Source organism: Anolis carolinensis, chromosome 3 (genome assembly GCF_035594765.1).
Source record: "Anolis carolinensis isolate JA03-04 chromosome 3, rAnoCar3.1.pri, whole genome shotgun sequence".
NCBI classification, from domain to species: Eukaryota; Metazoa; Chordata; class Lepidosauria; order Squamata; family Dactyloidae; genus Anolis; species Anolis carolinensis.
In genome coordinates, this window is record NC_085843.1 from 108,277,322 (window position 1) to 108,298,170 (window position 20,849).

The 20,849-nt window shown below is 37.4% G+C and overlaps 1 protein-coding gene across 3 annotated transcripts; it reads right to left on the reverse strand.

The window, feature by feature from the left end:
• Positions 1-870: 870 nt before the first annotated feature.
• LOC103278321 (granulocyte-macrophage colony-stimulating factor receptor subunit alpha) lies at positions 871-19,334 on the reverse strand. Of its 3 annotated transcripts, none has more exons than XM_016992356.2 (11): positions 19,195-19,334; positions 16,980-17,108; positions 14,518-14,631; positions 13,864-14,005; positions 13,601-13,773; positions 12,645-12,769; positions 10,038-10,064; positions 8,405-8,534; positions 6,845-6,938; positions 4,707-4,785; positions 871-3,678 (listed from the first exon to the last, which is right to left on the reverse strand). In XM_016992356.2, exons 3-11 carry the CDS (start codon positions 14,600-14,602, stop codon positions 3,592-3,594), a joined length of 942 nt encoding a protein of 313 aa, XP_016847845.1. In that variant the 5' UTR covers positions 14,603-14,631; positions 16,980-17,108; positions 19,195-19,334; the 3' UTR covers positions 871-3,591. The 3 variants fall into 3 exon arrangements, with proteins under 3 accessions (XP_016847845.1, XP_062831393.1, XP_062831392.1); XM_062975323.1 differs by having other exon boundaries at positions 16,980-17,083; positions 19,195-19,328; XM_062975322.1 differs by having other exon boundaries at positions 16,980-17,095; positions 19,195-19,328.
• Between the last annotated feature and the right edge of the window lie 1,515 nt (positions 19,335-20,849).

The following is a 20,849-nucleotide window of genomic DNA, read 5'->3' on the forward strand; positions in this document are numbered from 1 at the left end:
GAATATTAATTGAGATTGGTTAAAGAAGGGAAAACAGCAAATCTAAACTTGGTCTCTGGTTAAAGAGGTAGTTTCTTGGGTAGCATTTCCTGCTTATGGCTTAGAAAAAATTGATCTACTCTACAACTTTACTCATGAGTGGATTTAAAAAAAAAAAAAAGACTTTCCATACTCATTTGTTAGCCATATATGAGGAATCTTCAAACAAGTATCTTAACTTTTATATTTTCAATGGAAACAGCGAGTAGTAATTGGTCGTGTCTGAGAGTGTCATGAGTTATGCTGTGGCAAAAATGGCTGCGAAGTTTTTAAATTGCACCAAAGAGGAAGAGGAACAGGATATTGTTATACTCTTTTTATTAAATCTCTTAGGGCTACATCTTAGCACTTTTTAAAGCACTTTAATTGTGGTAGCAGTTTGTGCTGTTTTAACCTGGTGATTTATTTAATATGATTGACCCTATTAATATGGTCATGTTGTTTTTATCTGGTACTATTTCAAAGTGTTTATACTGATTTATACTACTTGACACTCTGAGATTGTATGATAGAGATCCTTCTCCATAGGATCCCTTTACACTCCTCCCAGTGAAACATTTCAACTGCTTGATGGGGGACGCATCTGCACACTCCTTCCTCTCTCCCCCATCTGGTCCCCTTACACTCCTCCCAGCCTAGTGAGGGAATCATGTAATAAAATTCAACAAAAATACATATTAAAATGTAAGAAACATACATTAGTGAACACAGACTCACACTTTTGAAAATTGATGAGTAAAAAATGATGAGACTATTCAGACCTGTCTCACTCTCCATCCCACCCTTTCCCAATCCTGACTCGGTGCACAGGGAACACATGCAAAAAATGAGTAAAAAACACAAATTGAGTTTACTTAGAAAATGCATAGTGAAAATAATGTTTTTTAAAAAATCATATTAAAGCCATCAGGCAACTAAAAGAAGTGTTTTGGCTTTGAAGAGGAAAGTATGTTCAGTAATGAAGTAAGGACAGACTATTTTGCAGATGTTGATTATTCCAAAATGAATAAATAATCAAGCCAAAAATAATAGAATCAAAGCAAATTGTCATGGGGTCTGTTCTGGTGTCTCTGAGACACCAGCACACCCCTCCCCATGCCATAATTCATCCCAAGATGATGAATGCATAAAATGAGTCCCACCATGAGAAAAAGCTGATAATTTCAGCATGGCTTGAGAAGAGACTGATAACATGAGCCAGCTTGGACCAGAACAAGATACTTGTAAATGTTCAAGAATTGAAGGGGGTGGGATCTCAAGGGAGTATTGGACTAGGGACCTCATCCGGGTGATACCGGGTCCCCAAACCGGCTGATAGCAGGGGGATTCTCCATGGATCGTAGTGAATCTGGTGGGGGGGGGCATGGGGAACTCATTGTCTCACATCACCTGGGTCACCACTCATCTCATGGGGGAAGCGTCACCGCTTGACTTCCTCCCGTTTTCAATGCAACATGGGAAGCCTCCTGTGTTGCTGGTTCTGCCTCCTAAGACAACTGTACCTCTCTTCAAGGACAGATCTTTCCGGAAGTAGATCAATATCATGTGATGTGATCCAGAGGGCTCTGTGTCTGAAGGGAGGTGCAAGCCTCGTAGGATGGACAACTTTGCTCATCTGATGAAGTGGTCGTTGTTTGCCTGTTTTTTCTTTAGTCGTAACTTTCCTGTAGTGTAGTAACCTATCATTAAATATATTTCCAGGATTTGTCTTGTGAGTGCCTTTGCTGATAAGGTTCCGCCATCCATCACAATTTTTATTTTTATGAAAAATACTTTGGGAAGAACTTACATGCAAACGCATTTCCATTAAGATTGGTAATTGATGATCTGGAACCAGAAGGCATTAAGCATGGCTTCAGAGATATAAAAGAGTATCTTGCAATATACAGAATTTATTTAACAGAATAAAATGTTATTATTCATACTGTGAAGTAAAAAAAAAAAACAATTGTTACACAAGTTCTAAGACTAAGGTGTGGTGGGAGTTTTGTAATGGGAATCAATGCCACTTTAGGCTGGCAGAGATGGGCCATTAGTGTAATGGTACCTGCGCCACCCCAAAAGGAAGCCCTGATATACCCATAGAAAGCTCTGAACAGATATTGCTAGAAGACTATGTAGGGGCAAGCCAGATTTAGTTTTCATCTGTAGGGTCTGAAACTCCTCAATCTCCTGACCCCTGACAATGCTTTCATTTGGGGACCATTTCATCCTAGATTTTGCATTGTCCACCACCACAGCCAGGCATCCCAGGGTTCTCCATTGGTGTGAATTTGCATGACCCCGCCTACTGCCCTTCCCTTTCAATTCTATCTGCATAACAAAGACAGCAGAACTGAGCACCAACTAAACTTACTGGAGGACTTTGGGGGATTGACTCCACATGGTGGAAGTTGTAGTTTACCCTGCATCAAGTTAGATCACTGTGACTCCTACTGGGGAATTTAGATGAGTTGTAGTTCACCTGCACCCAGAATGCTATGAACCCAAACAATGATGGCTCTGGGCCAAACTTGCCATGCATACCTGATATGCCCAGATTTGAATACTGGTGGGTTTTGAGGGGAATTGGCCTGGACATTTGGGAGTAGTAGATACTGGGATTTATAGTTCACCTGCAATTAATGAGCACTCTGAACCCCTCCAATGATGGACCAAGACCAAACATGGCACACAGAGCCCCCATAACCAAAAGAACATATTGGACCAGTTTGCGGAAAAGGGAGTTATAGTTCACCTGCATCCAGAGAAACAGTGGCCACACCGACAATGGACCGGGACTAAACTTTGCACAGAGAAGCCTCATGACCAACTGAACATACTGCAGGAGTTTGTGGTAATGGGCCTTGATTTTGGGAGTTGTAGTTCACATGCGTCCAATGAGCGCTGGACCCAGCCAACGACGGATCTGGACCAAACTTGGCACACAGACTCAACATAACCTGCTGCGGATACTGACAAATGTTTTAGGACCATTGCCCCTGGAATCTGGGAGTTGTAGCAGTTCATCCCCATCCAGAGAGCACTGCAGCCAGGCAATGACCAGCCAACAACAGATCTGGACCTCACTTGGTACACAGACCCAAAATGGCCAACTTTGAATACTGGCAGGGTTTGGGGAGGATTGACCCACGACTCGGAATAGTAGTTCACCCACTCCAAACTGAGAATACCTAACAATCAAAGACAAATAATGCCTTTTTCAAATAACCCGGGCATTGCCGGGTCCCCAAACTAGTAAGTTATAAACATCAAAACAAAGTCAAAGGGTGTAATGAATGTGTGCTAAGCATTAATCAGTTCTATCCAATAAACCACTACCCATGTCAAAACCACGAAAGAAGAAGGAAAAGTAACCCCTAAGGGCTATGTTGTGGACAGAATATACTGGGATATACAAAAGCTGGTACAGTGGGTCAGTTGTAGTTATGCTTGTATCTTATTGTGGAAGAATCCTGATTAATTCATTTTTGAAGCTGTGTGAACTCTCCCAAAGAAATGGTATTTCCATAATTTCTGAGGTTTAATTGCTGGACAGTTAAGGAAAATGACTCATACTTCTTTGTTAACAGTCATGTCTTCAACCAGTGTGATTTTTTCGTCCTCTGCTGTTGTCGATAATGGATCCATGCAGGCTTTCTATGAAAGGGAAGAGAAAAAGCTTTTTGAATTAATTCCTAAACCTCCGAACTATTTCAGTTCCATTTCTGCATTGTAGCTCAAAGATAAATTCTATTGACACAGCCAACACATAACTTTGTTATTCATATTGTTTCCCCAGAACAACAACAAAAGCATAAAAGACCCTTTGTTGTTGTTGTTTCATTTTTCATGTGCATAAAAAGTATGATTTAACACATTCAAGTTGTTCTGATTTTTTTTTTGAGGAGCAAAAACCACATCTTTATTCTTTCCCTGTTATTTCTGTCTTGGTACCAAAAGTTGTTTAAAAAAAAAAAAGAAGTAAGACATCTACTTCATTAACTGTAGAACAAAAGACAGGATCTGGTGTTTAATGAAACTTCTATTAGCGAGTGTGTATAGCGGAACCAGCAGTGTCCAGTTAACACCATGTGCAAAAGACTCAGACCAGGCAGAGGAATTAAAAGAACAAAGAAAACTTTACTTGTTGAGTTGAAGTCAAATAAACAGTTCAGCAATCGTACAATGTCCTTGTAGTTGCATAGGATCAATAACTAATCAATCAGCATTCAATATACCCAGCATAGCATATTTAAACTGCTACTTGACCGTAGCTAGAGAGCCTGTCTTTTCTGTGCTCTCCCTACAAGCCCAGATTCCCAACTGACAAACCCAGCCATCTGCCAGCAAACCGATACATTGTTTGAGGTGTGGCTTGCCTCTGCATAAACTCAGCTCCCTTTTTGCAGAGATCTTTTGCAAGCAACTTTGCAAGGATTTCTTTACACACACACACACATAGCAATTTGGCGCAATAACTTCTACATTGTTCTAGCTGTTCTTTTGTTCTTGTTAGTATTTTGGGGTGAAAGATGGGATGTTGATGAAAATAATCATGACTGCAATAATAATAGTAACTCAACTTCAGTAAAATTAGTTGGTAAACACAGAAAGCAATTTGACATAGTAAATCTTTGAGAGAGATTGTCAAACATCATTCCGTCCCCCCGTCCCCCAGAACTTACCTCCATGTTCTTCTCATACTGCTTAAGAATGTCTTTTGGTTGTGGGACTGGAGCAATAATTTTTTTCCATGCATGAGATCTACAGGTAAAGTAGATGGGGGCATTAGCAAATGCTCAAAATGCTTCCTTCCTACATAGACCTCCAAGGATAAAAGGACATGTGCACAGTCCATGGACTGATCCAAGAAGGAAGTCACACACTTCCTGTCCCAGACCCTGGGCCAACAGGGTGTATAGTGATTACTCTTCAAAGTCATCCATTTGTAAATACCAAAAGAATTATCTACATGTGATGTAGATCTGTGCAATTCTTGTCTGATCTGAATTCTCCAGGAATAAGCATGGTGTTTAATGCTCCAATTTGGGCTGGGAAGTGGCATTAATGACCACTACTGAGACCCAGGATCCAAGCTCAGAGCTAGGTCCAGAAAAAAAACCCATTCTATGAGCCTGTGATTTCAAAAGGAGTGTTATCCAGCATTTAATGGAGACTCACTTGGTTCCTAAGATGTGATCAGAGTAGAACTGGCTAAGTTTCAGTGACTCTAGGTTTTTTTTAGCAGTAAGCAGGGTTTCTCCATTTTTTTAAAACATTTTTGCTTCATGAATGCTAATTAAACAAATATTTTCTGTTTTTCTCCTTGTTTTCTATATGTTACTAGATACTGAAGAGAAACCATTGGTGGGTTGTTGTTTTTTTTTAAACAACTCTTGGCCTAGCTGATTCTTCTTCCTTCCTCTACTGTTTGTTTTGTGTGGGCTGCAGTAAGTCTTGTTTTCTCCCTGGTTTTCCACTCTTGCCCAAACACATTAAGTGTGGACAAGAGGAAGAAAAACACAGGTGTTGCTGTGCAAATTAATCTGCACTGAAAATGGATCTCCTGTAATGGCAGATATCCATTGTTAATTGATCTGCATAGTTGCTAATTTGCTAATTTACAGTAACTGTTAATTGTTAATGTTGAAATGTTCAATCACTTTTGGTTCAGGCAACTCCAGAGAAGGGAGGGAAGAGAAAATGAGTTGAGACAAGGAGTTAGAAAACAATGGGCTTCACATCACATCTGCAGTGTAAGTTAGCAAGAGTTCCCTAGCAACAGGAACAAATGAGGCATTCAACTCAAGGCTAAGGCCTGAGAGCAGTGCCCTGGGCAGGCTCAGTAGAACTGAGGGAATGGACAAGGAGAAGGAGAGGTGGAGCAGAAGGTGGAGTTAAGAGGTGGAATGAGCAGGGGCAAAAGGGATGTGGATGTGTTCTCTGTGTGGTCTTAACATTTGTATAAAAAGCCTGCCATTTAGTTGCTCTTTGTGGTACTACCCACCTTCTACCTACTACAGAGACCCACCTTTTAGTTTACTGTCTGCAGAAATAAACTTCTGTGATTATAATCGACTCTGTCCCTAGTCTTAATTGGGAAACAGACTAGGAATATTTAAAGCATAGTGTTAACACTTCACATCCATTAATGATAGACCTGGGAAAGATTGGTAGAAAGTTGTTCTTTTCAGAATAGGATCATGGAGTCATAAGAGTTGGAAGAGATCTTGTGGGCTATCCAGCCCTTCCTGAGACAGAAACGACAAACAGGTGCTTCCAGTTTTTTTGGGGGAAAATGTTGCTCCTGGGGGCTTCTGGAGGGCAGAATTCCCATAATTGTTTTTCGTTTTGTTGTTAACATGCAGGCGTACAAAAAATGAGAAAGCGGGCTAAATGTGGCTCCCCTCTTGTTCTATAGGAAGAACCAGGGACATAGGTGGCAGAAGCTTAACTCTTTGCCCTGTTGTGTCAAGATCAGGCCTTCTATTTATACTATTTTTGTTCAAATTTGTTTCAATCAGTCAATTCTGAGATTGAAACAAATTTGGGGATCACAACTAGAAGAAACCAGACAACCCGCATCAACACCCTCTGAATTAAGATCCTAATCTGGATTAAGATTCCTTGTTATAGGTGGCCAAACTTGGCCACAAAATTTAAACTAAGCTTTTGTGGGGAAGTAGTTTTTTAGATCTAATTTCTTTGGTAAAATCCCTGCAATAAAAACAAAGATAATTTAGCAGAAGTCAGAAGAAAGCCTATAACTTAACATTGTTGTTATCTGTGTGTACATAATAATGACAAGATAATTATGTTTTACCTTTTGCAGGCCAAAACCAGAGCCAAGCTTATAATTATGGTTCCTGCTAGAACAAAGATAAAGAGCATTGTAGGGAATGGACTGGGATCAGTGCCTGAAAAAAAAAAGGAAGCTGGCATTATTGGTATGCATATTATAACCAAAAGCCCCACATCAGGAGAAGCCATGGTAGTATAAATCCTGGGACTCTAAAAGAGCAAACTGTAGTTGATAGCAGTGTATAGTTACATTAAAAAATAAATTTTGGGGCTCTAGCTCTGAGAGGACTGCACCTTTATATTTCTGGTTCATTCCCAATTGTGGCAACCCTGTAACCTCATTCAGCCAAATGCAGTAAAAAACAGTGAATGCCTGAAGAAGAGTAGAGCCTAACTTAATCTCTTTCTGTACTGGTGAGAGTTCTGGATATAAAGCAATAAGGAAACTTGGAAATTTAGCATAGCTGCAATTGGCTGTCCTGGGTACAAATGCTGCAAAAGGGTAACAAAATAGACATTTTATTTGGCGCAAAAGGAAAACGGGGGAGTGAAAACAAATTGAGCATAGATCTAGAATTTTATTTTCCCTTTTCATGTTACAACAGACTGAAATGCTTTGATGAATGTATTATGGCATTGAGTGTTTGCCATTTTTTTAATTTTTTTAAATGATAAACATAATTTAATACAATATCATAAAATTGGGGATTACGAAAGTGGTTATGGGCTGAAACAAGTAACCCTAATAATTCTAAAGAGGGTACATATAATAATATGCAATAAAGGAGAAAAAAGATAGAAAAAACATTACTAATTACTACTTCCTAGGGATATAAAAAGGAAAAAAGGAGGAAAGAAAACAGGGAAAAAGTGAACTTCTGGTTGACCTCCAATCTTCTTAATCTTGGTTAAGTAAAATAGTGTCATTTTTCTTCTTCTTTCACTGCTCTCCCTCTTCGTCTTTCATCTAAGTGGAAATCATGTTTCTCATTATGTTTTATTGTCTATATTATCATTTTCATGTTCTCCTGTTTCATATAGTCTTTAGAGCCCAATCTATCACTTTTTGGTGCTATTCTGGTGGTATGCAAGTAGCTGAGTTAATTTGTCCATATTCATTATTTCTGCAATTTTCACCAGCCTGTGGTCTATTAGTGGTAATTCTTCCATTCTCCAATTTAGAGCATAAATAATTCTGGCTGTCATTACCAAATAGTTAGAGAGTATATCTTTATTCTTTTCCAAGTCCATGTCTACTATGCCCAATGCAAAGTATTCCGGTTTCAGCTGTATCTTTATTTGGAGCGTTCTCTGAATCTTTTCATGGATTTCCTTCCAGTAATTTTTTGCTGTTTTACAAGTCCACAACATATGGCAAAATGTACCCACATCGGATTCACATTTCCAGCAGGGATCCTGCACATTTTTGTAACACTTTGCCAACTTTTGAAGTGTGATATACCATTGGTACATCATTTTGTACCAATTTTCTTTCAGATCATAGGCATATGTGAATTTTTTGTTAGAAGGAATGACAGCGCCAAATTTATTCTGAAAATAGTCAGAAAAAAAATAATCTTACCAAATTCAATTGGTTCACTCCATTCACCAAATTCATCTGTAAGGGGACATGTAATTTGTTTTCTTGTACGAATCCTCAATCTTTGTCTTACACCCTTAGAGTAATTTTTGAAAGAGACCTGTTCTGTTATCTAAAATAAAAATATACATCTGCTTTATAGTTGTTGTCAGTGAAATTGGATTGTTTTGTAGGTGAAATTACAATGGATGCTGAATCACCCATGTGCAATTTTTCTCTTTTAATTAATGCCCTCCTCCACATATACTATATAAAATCTAGTTCCTATGTTTCAAATCTGCAACTAGAGTAGGAAAGAATATTTAAAAATAGTTGAAAAACACATTTTTGAATTTCGAGACAAACAGAATTTTGCAGTAAAGAGAACCTTTGCCATTTGAAACTTGTTCTAGTAGATGACCATCACTAGAAACTGGATAGAGAAATGTGCTTATATTGGGTTTTCAGGAGTTTTCATCCCCCTTTACTGCAATTAACCATAGTGCCTACCACTTTGCTATGCTTTTATTTGGAGGGACCTTTATTTTAAAAAAGGGTACTGCTCCATTATCTGGGCGGGGACCACAAGGGGGTGCTAGACAGAGAAGGGTAGTCCATTTTACAGAGGGGAAAGGGGTTTGAATGAGTTAAACCATTTCCCCCTGTTTTCTTGTTATTCCCGCCACCAACGTCACCGTCATGGAAACAACCATTGTTTATGATATGGGAACGGTGGAATAACCAGTGAAAATTGGGGAAATTGTTTTCTTCTTTCAACTCTCCCTCCCCCATAAAATGGGTTATCTTTCTCTGTCTAGGACTTTTGGAGTCCACCCGGAAAATGGAACAGTAGCAAAAAAGAACAATGCTTTCACTTCTTCCTTGAAAGACAACCCTAGAAGATTATGTCTGAGGAATCCTGTTCAATTCCTGATCACTGGCACATGGAGACCCTGTGATTCTATCCCTTCACCCATACTGATAGATACATATTTGAAACTGTGTTTTTCAGTGCAGTGCCAACAATATGCTCATGTAACTGCCAATTCTATAGCTCTTTTCTATCTTAATCCAAATAACATATTTAGTTTCTCTTTCAATATCTGTTTTCTTAATGCACTGGACAAAGACAAACAAACTGAAGTTTAATGCAGACAAGATTGACATGCTCCTGACTAGTTGCAAGGCAGATCAGAGAAAGGGGTTCACCTGGTGATAGAGTGATTACCAATTAATTGCTTTCAAAACTTAATGCAAACTGAAAGCTTTTTTCTTTAGGGGAGAGTGATGCAGTTTGACACCACTTTAACTGCCATGGCTCAATGCTATGTAACCATTGGAGTTGTAGTTTTGCAAGTTCTTTAGCCTTCTCTACCAGAGAGTGCTTCTGTCTCAGGCATCTACCACTCCCATGATTCTATAGCACTGAGCCATGGCGTGTTGATTTGCAGAAGCTTATTATATTTTGACTATATTTACATATTCATTTTTTTGAATTGCATTTCAATAGTTTTATTTTAAGCCATTCCACAGTTTTGGGACAGCATGCAATCATGAATCAATAAACCGAATGTATGATGGAAGGTATTATAACTGAATTGAGCATACATGTTTAGAATGAGGTTACAATACTTACATTCTGATATGTATTTCTGATTTCATCCTAAGAAACAAGTGAAATTATACTGTTAGAATTCTCATATAAAATGTTTATTTCCGCCTTCTCTAGCTTTACTTATCTTCATATATTTAGCTCTGTACTGTTTTGAACAAGGAATCTAGTCATTGAACTAGTGGCTCAGGTAGTAAAAAAGCAATGATTTGCTTAACTTCACCCAAATATTTTCTTCTTCCACTATAGATAGGATTAATCTTACAACTTTACAATATTGGCCACTGAGTGGCATACGCCAGTTTGGCTTTAGTTTAGCCATGGAGCCTCGCCAGAAGTAGCTGTATGTTGTGGGATGGAAGCTGGCAGGCTCATGACTAAACTGGAGAGTAACCAGAGTATTCCGCCAAATTCAGTCTCGTCTGATGAGATCATTAGACATTTTTGTGTTTTGTGTTTGTGTATATAAATTTATGTTACACAAAAATAATAGAACATGCAAACATTTTAAATGTTATATGTTTTAAAAACTACACATCTACATTTAACTTACTAACTTACTACAACTACAAACTACAACTAAGTAAGTACCTATTAAAATACATATTGTAAACATAAAAGTGAAACACATGATTAAACACACTTGCACAAAACTAACAGAAGAAGAACAAGTGAATCACTTATCTATGAATCTCTCACTCTTGATGATTTATATCTCTACTAATCTTTTCCCTATTTATTTATTTATTTATTTATTTATTTATTTATTTATTTATTTAATATCCCACTCTTTTCCCCTAGGGGGATCGTGGTATTATATAGCCACACTTCTACTATTAATGCCATTTTTTCTAATTCATAAATCTCACAATTAACATATGCCCCATCATTATTAACAAAGTAATAAAACAAGCCCCAATCTTTCTTAAAGTTGGACAATAATTTCTCCTTATTTACCCTAATCAGATTGACAACTAATGCACAATCCTCATAGTGCTTCGTCTTTCCTTCTCCATGAATTGACCCCCCTCTTTGTTGATCACATTCTTGTATCTCATCCTCAATGTGCTCAGTTGGTGGAGAATCACATCACGAATTAGTGATGTTAGGACATTACCCATCACATCTCTGTGGAGGTTTTTGTTTGGCCACATAGGAATCCAGTTGATAGATATCAGCTTCCCAGCTGGAACTTTTATATAAAACTTCCAAAAATTGGCCAGGACTTCAGATATTTTGACTTGAATGACTTCTTCCTGCTGTTCTCCCATGAAATGCTCTCTCCCCCCTTAAAATCTGGTGCTGGTACTTCTAAAAATCCCTCCTGCTTGTGCATTTGTTTCTTTGCTATTTCTGCCTGATTCTGAACCCCAAGTTTAGGTTTCACTGATTTATGGTTCATCTGTGTTTGTTCCTCAGTCAATTTTTCCAAAGAATTATGCATCTCTTTCATATCAGCTGTAAAGTCCTTTTTGATCATTCTTAATTCATTAAAAATGAGTTAATCCTATTGTTCACAAACACTTGCAATTTTTTAAGAGCCATTTGCCTTGAAATCCTCTAAATTACCAGTTGATCTAAAACATCAGAGATAGATATTATTGCACTAATTTTGCTTAAACACGCAATGACTCTGTGTGTAAGTTCAAATATTCACCTCCTTTTAGTCTCAGAGGCTTGATGTCATAACTTGGGGTAAACAATATAAAACAAACAATCTTTAACTCTTTGTTAATTGTCTAGTTCTTACTAAATCTAACCTATTAATTACAGTGGAGTTATATATACGTATCAGGAAAATTCATCCTCAAGACATGTGGCTAGCAACACCAGGTAATCAAAGGGTTAAGATGCTTGAGTGAGTGCCTAGAGAGGCCAAACTAGCCATAGAGCCAGGACAATTGATTCATGTTGGAGATAAAGTCCTTTGAAAGATGTGTGGCAAGCTTTGAAGCAGGTACACCAAAAGGAGTTGTGTCTTTCCCAAATAATCTGGACAAAGAGATTGTATGATATAAAGCTTCTGCCACATGGAAATCTTGATAAAATGAAGGATCTTTTCCTGCAAATGCAGTGTGTGGTGTTAAAATCAATGAGGCTCAAAAGTGTTATATACTGGGATGTTTTGTTGCACTGTTTTCAGAACCTCAGGGTACAGGATTTAAATTTAGATTTTGTCTGTGGCCATTTCGACCAGCAGATGGCAGGTCATTGCCACATGTCTCCGGATTGCAATAAACTATCAGCCTTTTGTGCATCTGCCAGAAGTTGTTATAGTTGTGGAAAAATTGGGCATTTAAAAAGCCATGTAAGGCTCTTAAAAGACAACCACATGGGAAAATGATGGTGATGGTCAGGGACAGCTGGTCTTCCAAGGTGGTGCTAGTGCTTCCCCTCCCCCCCATGCAGAATGACCCTCAACTTATATCAAAATCCAAAATTTTGGCACACAAATCTGTCCTCAATTTAGATGTGAGATTTATTGATATATGAATATATAGAAGAAATGTGGTAAACTTTTAGAATTCTTAATTTTGCTCAGGATTTCAATTTCTGCATCAAAATGTCACATCAGATGTGCAAAGGCAATCAAAAGTTATTCAAAAACAAAAAAATACCTTCATCTGTTACCTTTATTTGATACCGAAAACAGTCCGGTTTAACACGAAGGCTACTTGGAGGTGGCTTCCATTTTACTGTACAGTACAATTGTTCTTCACAATTCACAGTGATATTTCTTGGTGGTCCAAGTTTTTCTGGAAGGAAATTGTCAGTATATTTTTATGAAAATTGCTCATTCTGCATAAACATATATAATACTGGCTGATTTGTGTGGGCAACACTAATTTCCACGGACCAGACATCATAGGCAACTATGACTAATGCTTGGTGCGGGGAGGCAAGTTGCGGGGGTATAGTTTGGGTGGTAGGTCAGGGTCCAGAGGGGGAGCAGCACAAATTGCTATTTTTGGCACCCTGCTGCCTGACGTAGCTGCTTCAGTCAGGTGGTAAACTTAATAATTTTATCATATGGCGGTGGCATAGCGGGCTGCTGAATTTGCTGACTGAAAGATTGGTGGTTCGAATTTGGGGAGCAGGGTGAGTTCCCATTGTTAGCCCCAGCTTCTGTAGTTCTAAAACATGCAAATGTGAGTAGATGAATAGGTACTGCTATGGCAGGAAGGTAACAGCGCACCTTTCAGTCATGCCTGCCACATGACCTTGGAGGTGTCTACTTACAACATCGGCTGCTTGGCTTAGAAATGGATATGAGCACCAACCCCCCCGGAGTCAGACATGACTATTCTTAATGTCAGAGGAAAACCTTTATCTTTTCCTATGCTATACATCTCCATAATAAAAAGAGCCAAAGATTTTTTTATAAAGAAAATAAACAATGAAAATTCAAAAATATGAGTCTAGAGAATCAGGGATGTGGAGCCTATGACAGCTCTCCTCTGCGCCCCTGCCATCTTTGTGACTTTTATGAGAAATCCATTTCTAACCACACGATTCATACCTATTGTCACGAAGCGATAAAAAAACAGAGGAAAGAAGTAAACAAGGTCCTGACGTATCTTTCTTACCAAGTAAATATGGTTGAGGACTATGAGAAGAAGGCTGAATTGGTGATTCTTCACTTGATCCATTCACTGTCAGGTCCACTCTGTCTCCATTTACAGTCACATTGAGAAAATAGCATCCAATATGTCTTCCAAATTTATCACTGATGTAATGTGGGCATTCTATCTCTTCGTCCCTGTGTATACCAAAATGTTTCATTTTAAAAAGAAAATTACAGCTTGTTTTAAACCACTCCTTCTCAATATAAGAAACAAAAGTGTATTACGTGTTGTATTTTAACCAAAGAAAATATTGGGTGTCTTTTGGAGCCTCTTTGCCAGCCTTCCAAGTGCAATTCATAGAAGGGCCTTTAAATGTGTATGACTTAACAACACAGGAAAAGTTTTGAGCTGATGTTCTGTCAGTACCTGGAAATAAAAATAAAAAGCCAATTATACAATCATTAATGTAATATGCTGAAGGGCTGGGGCTGAGCCAAAACATCCCAGCAGAGTTCAGAAATAAGATGCAATTAAAAAAATACCCTAGCTTTATATTGAACTTGAAGACACCTTTTAAAAGTGTAAGAAATTGATAACTTCCAACATGGGGTTATTGAAATGTTGACCAGGACTTCAAAAGCATTTCACCATGAAGATGAGATAAAACATAGCTTGTAAAAAGGAAACAATCTGGAAAGTGATCTTTTAAATCTTTTTCCCCTGTGATTTCATACAGTGAAGTCTTCATTACACCAGCCTGTTGTCTCATTACATTTCCATAGTTTAAGCAAACAGAAACACACTATTCTTGGAACAATCTTTTTCACACCTTGAGACCTTCTCAAACCATCCCAAGTATTATTTGCCTAGGAATTCCCAGTGAAATTCATGGGGTCACCATAATTTGAAAACACATACAGACACAGATATATACATACCCTTTTCATTTGGAAAAGCAAAATGTAATATGGAGCATAGCACAATGAGCCAAATTATATAAATGCACTGTAGATTGGCAGCCATTTCTTCTTTATAATAGTCAAAAATAAATCCTAAAATGAAATTAAAAAGATGAATGAGTCATTTTTAGTAAAATGTGATCTTCACAATACTTATATAGCTTGTTATTTATTTATTGTGTCAAAAGTGAAACGAGGATACAGTTGTAATGCATTTGAAAATACAAAGTTAAAAATTTGGCATTACACTAAACGTCCTTTGACCAGTAGCTAGCCACTTGGAGTGCCTCTGATGTTGCTATAAGAAGGTCCTCCATTGTGCATGTGGCTTGCTATTTTTTAAATACTTAAACACATGCTATGTTAATATTGAACTAGCAGTAGTATTAATCTACAATATAATATATAAACTGGGTTTTAAATGTCTTCTTTGTAATAAACCCAAATGACAATCTATGGAGTTCTTAGGAAAGACCATGACATCTGAGCTAATATTATGGACAGTATAGACATGGCAAAATACAGATTGTACACAAGGGAACACAAATTATAGCGAGGAACTCCTTCACTTCCAGTGAGACAGATGCCATCAGATTATGGTCACTTTCCTCTTTGATTGATATATTGTCTAGGGCACCGGTGACAGCCCTATAAAGGTTCACGCAGACTGGATACCTCAGCTTTTGAGAGAGAACTGAGTGATCTGCTCACCCAAATAAGGTCTGCATCTCAAAGGAACATTTTATTCCAGAGAGAGGTAGTCAGGTCACCTCTCCCAGGTTCAACCCCTTGTACAGAGTGGGAAGTCAGAACATGATTGGCTTGAAACTTAACACTCCTTCCTGTTTCTAAGAGATCATATCAAGCATGTTGCTGACTTCAGTGGATAAGCCCAGAGATGACAGAATTTATGGGCTATTTTAGTGCTAGAGCCACTTGGGGCTATCACTACTGCAATTAGCATATGGATCTTGGCTCAGGGTCTCTCATAACCTGTGCTCAAATATTTCCTTTCTCAATGGCATTGCCTTTTCAGAGTCTGTGTACAAAATGCATATGTCTATTCACATGCATAAAGTGGAAAGCAAACCAGAGTGCCCATGGCCGTGAGGCCAGAAATAATGCAAAGTATAGCACATGTGATCATTGCAGGAGTGCCTTTTAACAACAAAGTTGTTGTTTACACTTGTGTTGTTGAAGGCTTGTTTACACTTGCATTTTCCTGATCCGTAGTGATCGCAGTAATGCCACACACACTGAATTGAAAGCAGTATTACCAACCACACATTTCTTCTTTGGGAATTCACTTTGTTGTTAAAAGGCACTCCTGCGATGAGCCCAGGGATGAAAGAATTTTTTGTACACATGTCCTGATAAGATATTGGCCATCCTATTAAGTAAAGTACAGTAGAGTCTCACTTATCCAAGCTAAACGGGCCGGCAGAAGCTTGGATAAGTGAATATCTTGGATAATAAGGAGGGATTAAGGAAAAGCCTATTAAACATCAAATTAGGTTATGATTTTACAAATTAAGCACCAAAACAACATGTTATACAACAAATTTGACAGAAAACGTAGTTCAGTACTCAGTAATGTTATGTTGTAATTACTGTATTTACGAATTTAGCACCAAAATATCACGATATATTGAAAACATGGACTACAAAAACGGCTTGGATAATCCAGAGGCTTGGATAAGCGAGGCTTGGATAAGTGAGACTCTACTGTAGTTGGTGTTTAAAGGTTGAAATATAGAGGTGCACTAATACCTCTATACAATTATCTGCACAAATGCACCTTCAAAAAATAATGGCGACTGTACCTGCAGAAATGCATTTTAAAAAATTAAGGCAATGCATGCTGGGAAAACCAAAATGAATAGCATTCAATGAAGGGAAGAATCAGGGAACTTCCCCACAAAATTCCCACTTCTGGCTGATTTGGCCCACAAGCACATGTAAAATAACCTGGATTTTCTAGAAAAGTGTGGGCTAAAATAAATAAATAAATAAATAAATAAATAAATAAATAAATAAATAAATAAAGTTTTATTATTTATTATTGTTAGAAATGGTCAATCTTCTAAACACAAGATTTAAGCCCTCATGGATAGAAGAGAATTTAATTAGATTTTTTCACCTAGGGAGATAGGACGGAATATAAATAAAGTTTTATTTTATTTGTGCAGACAACCCTTTTATGTAAATTGATTTTCTCCTTGAATATCTAGCAGCATATGACCCTGACTTCTTGATACCCGTGTCAACATTTTGTACATCAACAGTTCCACAGACAAATTAGATGACAAAGAGAATGGCTAGAAGATTTCCATTTTATATTTGATCACTAATCTGAAATAACTTGGGACTTTCCTGCTAGAGGGGAGAATCATGGGACTTAGACAAACCAGCATTTCAACATTCATATTGTTTGTACATACTGTGTTACAATTCCAGTGATGTGCTTCACTTTGTAAAAGGAGTCCTTTATTTTCTGTTCTTTGTTTCATTATCAGCCACATCTCCTTTTAGCATTGAACATTTCCTTAAAGAAGATCTGAAATTTAGAACTTTTATAAATATGAATGCGTGTTATTGTTGTGGTCATCTGTCACTCCACAATGTTCTTTTCAGAGGATTACCTATCTTAGTATGTTACAGCGTAAATGACAAGGTGTCTCGTGATACCTCAAATATTAGTAGATTAGTAAATTATCAGATAAAATTATTTTAGAACTGGAATTGATTTTACTGTCATTAGACACATGTCAACCCTACATCAGGACAGGAGTTTGAAATATTAAAATCAGAGGTTTTTAAAACATTAAAACCAAAAGTTAAAAACATTAAAAGCAGAAAGTTCAAGATATACAACCATCGTGTACACAACTAAACAACTACAAATGGCTAATAAAATGACTTCCACTTTCTTGACTTGTAGTTGTAGTTACTAAAATTCCTCTAAATAATATCTTAACTGCAATTTTATAACAAGAATATCTCTACTATCCCTTGACACTTAATCCTGATAACAGAAATCCAATCCTTCTTAAAATTTGACAAAGATTTCTTCTTGATCAAAATTGTCAAGTTGGTCATTTCTGCCAAGTCAGATATTTTCCCTAACTGATCTTCTTGTATTTTTCCCCATCTCTGAACATATAATATCATATTTATTTGAGTATATTGCGTCATCAAATGTAATGTGCACCCACAATTTTGAAGGTATACATTACCAAAAAAGGGTGTTGAATGTAGTGCGCAGTTTGATACTTTAACTGCCATGGCTCAATGCTCTAGAATCATGGGAGCTGTAGTTTTACAAGTTGTTTGGTCTTCTTAGTCAAAAGTGACAGAATTAGAATCAGTCCAGGTATCCGCATCAACCCAAGAGAATTCCTCAACTTCTACTAATGAGGGGTAAAATTGGACTAACTGGTTTTACACCATGTTAGGGGCTGGGAGACTCTGAATGTTATGTGGACATCCAGGAATAAATTCTTTTCTGATTTGGACCAATGTAGATAGGCCCTAATTTTGCCAGCCTATAAATACAGGTCAGTGCAAACATGCCCAAACTTATCAATTCCAGGCCACATCCTGGAAATATCCCTGAATTTCCATTTTCTCATGAACTCATTTTCCACTTCATGATGAAGGCTTTCTCTCCAATATGAAAGAGGCAGCTTTATTTCTCTCTATATATATTTTGCTTTAGCATTATCTTTAACATTTGTAATAGAAGAAGTGGGGTGAAGTGCGGGCTCTGCACCAATAAAAGCAAAGCAGAACTATAAAAACAAATGTTATCTTTGATATTCTTAATTATTTCTCTTAATGTATATGTTTTACTAGTTGACACTATACCTCTGACTCTATCAGGACTAGAGACGGCACCAACTGCATATCAACACACTTTATTGTCAATATGTTCTGTACAACATACAATGCATAATAGATATCTGTTATTGGGATATGTGTATTGCTAATTTTCTTGCTGAATTTGGACATACACACAGAGAGAGCAAATGCAAACCACGACCTCCAGAAAAAAACAAAACAAAAATGGTTGATTGTCCAATTGTCTTAATAAAAATGGAAAGGGGTTTGATATTTAAAATAGTGCAGTGTAACTCTGCAACGTCTTCAAAATATGAACTGCCACTTTTAAAGTCTGCCAGAAGAGGCAATTTAGCTTTTCAAAAAATACATTAAAAGCATGTCCTTGGTGGAGTCTGATGGAGTCATGGGCTGAAAAAACAACCTGGAAGGCTATCTACAGCCACCAGGTTCTATTTTACCTTGACCAGCTAAAAATCTAAAAACTCAGGCTAGAATGAATAAGTTAGTCTTTTGATACATCACAAATATAAAAGTTTGTGAGATTTCTGGCAAATGAATTTCTCAAAAGTTGAAACAATAATTTTATACAGGGTTAAAGCTCACTGATAAGCATCAATCAAGGATTTTACCCATGGGAGCAACAGAGCAGTGAAAAAAAACTACTTATGGGAAATCACTATGGCTTGTTTTCCCATGAGCAGAGATAATTAATTGACATTTGTGAGCATTTTACTGTTTCTCCTCCATTCCATCAAAAATAGATAATATTTTGGGGTGTCCCCAGGTCATCTGTTAGTGGGGAGTTCACCTTACCTTATTCTGTTACTACTAGGGTTGAAAGAAAGACGAAAACTGGGAATAATGGCAGCAGTTGAAGTTTTCAAGTACTCTTCTTCTGTGAAGTCATATGAATGTGTTGTACGGAGTGTTGCTTCTGTTTTTCTTATAGTTCCTTTTTTCACTTCCAATTCAACTTGGCACAGACAAAAAGGAAGTGCTTTCCTCTCTTTCTGAAATGCAGTACGTCCCCTGCATCCAGCTTTATTCATCCACATCTGGCAAAGCAAGTCATCAACACATTTTCTATGTCTTCCAGTGCAGCCTCTGTTTTAATTGTGATTGAAAGCAAAATAAATAAATATCCAATATTATCATATAGAAAAAAAGGTTGTTTGAAATGTTATAATCCAAACAATACTTGTCCATGGCTGGTTCATATGCAAGATAATTAAAGCTACGTTTAGAAGCACTGAACCATGTTTTGTGCCACTGGGCAGCATCTCCGCAGCCACTAAGGAGTCCCTGTGTGACCCATATTGGGGCAAATCTGGCCACGGACGTTCCGGTCAGTGTAAATGTACTATGCACTCATAATGACCATTTTTTTCTAAGCTCTGTTGGCTTATAGTGTATTTGTACATTTTTGGAGAACATGTCCTATAGTGACACAATATTGGGCCATAGGTGTAATTATGTATTATATCCCTTATTTGTTTGCGCATGTGGCATGTGCATGTGTTTCCAATTACAGTTTTCTTCATTTTGGGAAAGGTTATTAAATATTCTTAAATTTTTTTTTTCCAGAATCACTTACAACTGTGAACAAACGTGTTCTGTTTGCTTCTTTAGATAGACAAAGATGACAGTGAGTTAAATGAGGAGGAGGAGGACAGGGAATACTACTTTGTGGATAGGAAAATGGGGTACTGCATATTTTACAGGAAATTCTATTCATGTGTTAAACATTTTCAGCTGTTTGAGGAAATGTGAAAAAAGGAAATTATCAGAAATAACAAATTAGGAAGAATTGTGTGGGTTTGCGTCACAGACATCTTTTGTCCACAGTTGCCTCACTGAAAGCAGTCATTTCCTCTCTGCAAGGTCAGAAAAAATCTTCTTTGTAAAGTTCCCATTTTCAAGATTTCTCAGCTGACCAGAGGCTAAATGTTTGTGAATCTCAAGAACTAGACATGTTCCTGGGTTACGGACAAGATATGTTCTGTAGGCTTGTTCTTAAGTTGAAATTGTGTGTAAGTTGGAACTTACTTACAAATTAATGTTTAACTGCAGCCAAATTTTTAGTTTTTATAGCATAGAGAAGGGCTATCTGTGCTCTTGTTTAGAAGATTTCACCTTACTTTCAGTCCCTGTGACAATTGGATTTTGAAAATTTTTGGGTTGCTGTGGAAACAAGAATTGGTGATAAAGCTTTAGTATAGACATCTTTTTCCTTGATAACGTTTACAGGAGTGAAGAATTTCTCATCCTAGGGGTAGATTTCCTCTCACTTCCTGTTATCTCACTCCAGTTCTTAAGGAGTCATATGTAAATCAGATTTTGTAACTTGGGGGACTGTCTAATACAGGGGTCCTCAAACTTTTGAAGCAGAGGGCCGGTCCACTATCTTTCAGACTGTTGAGGGGCCAAATTATCATTTGAAAAAAAAATACAAACAAATTCCTATGCAT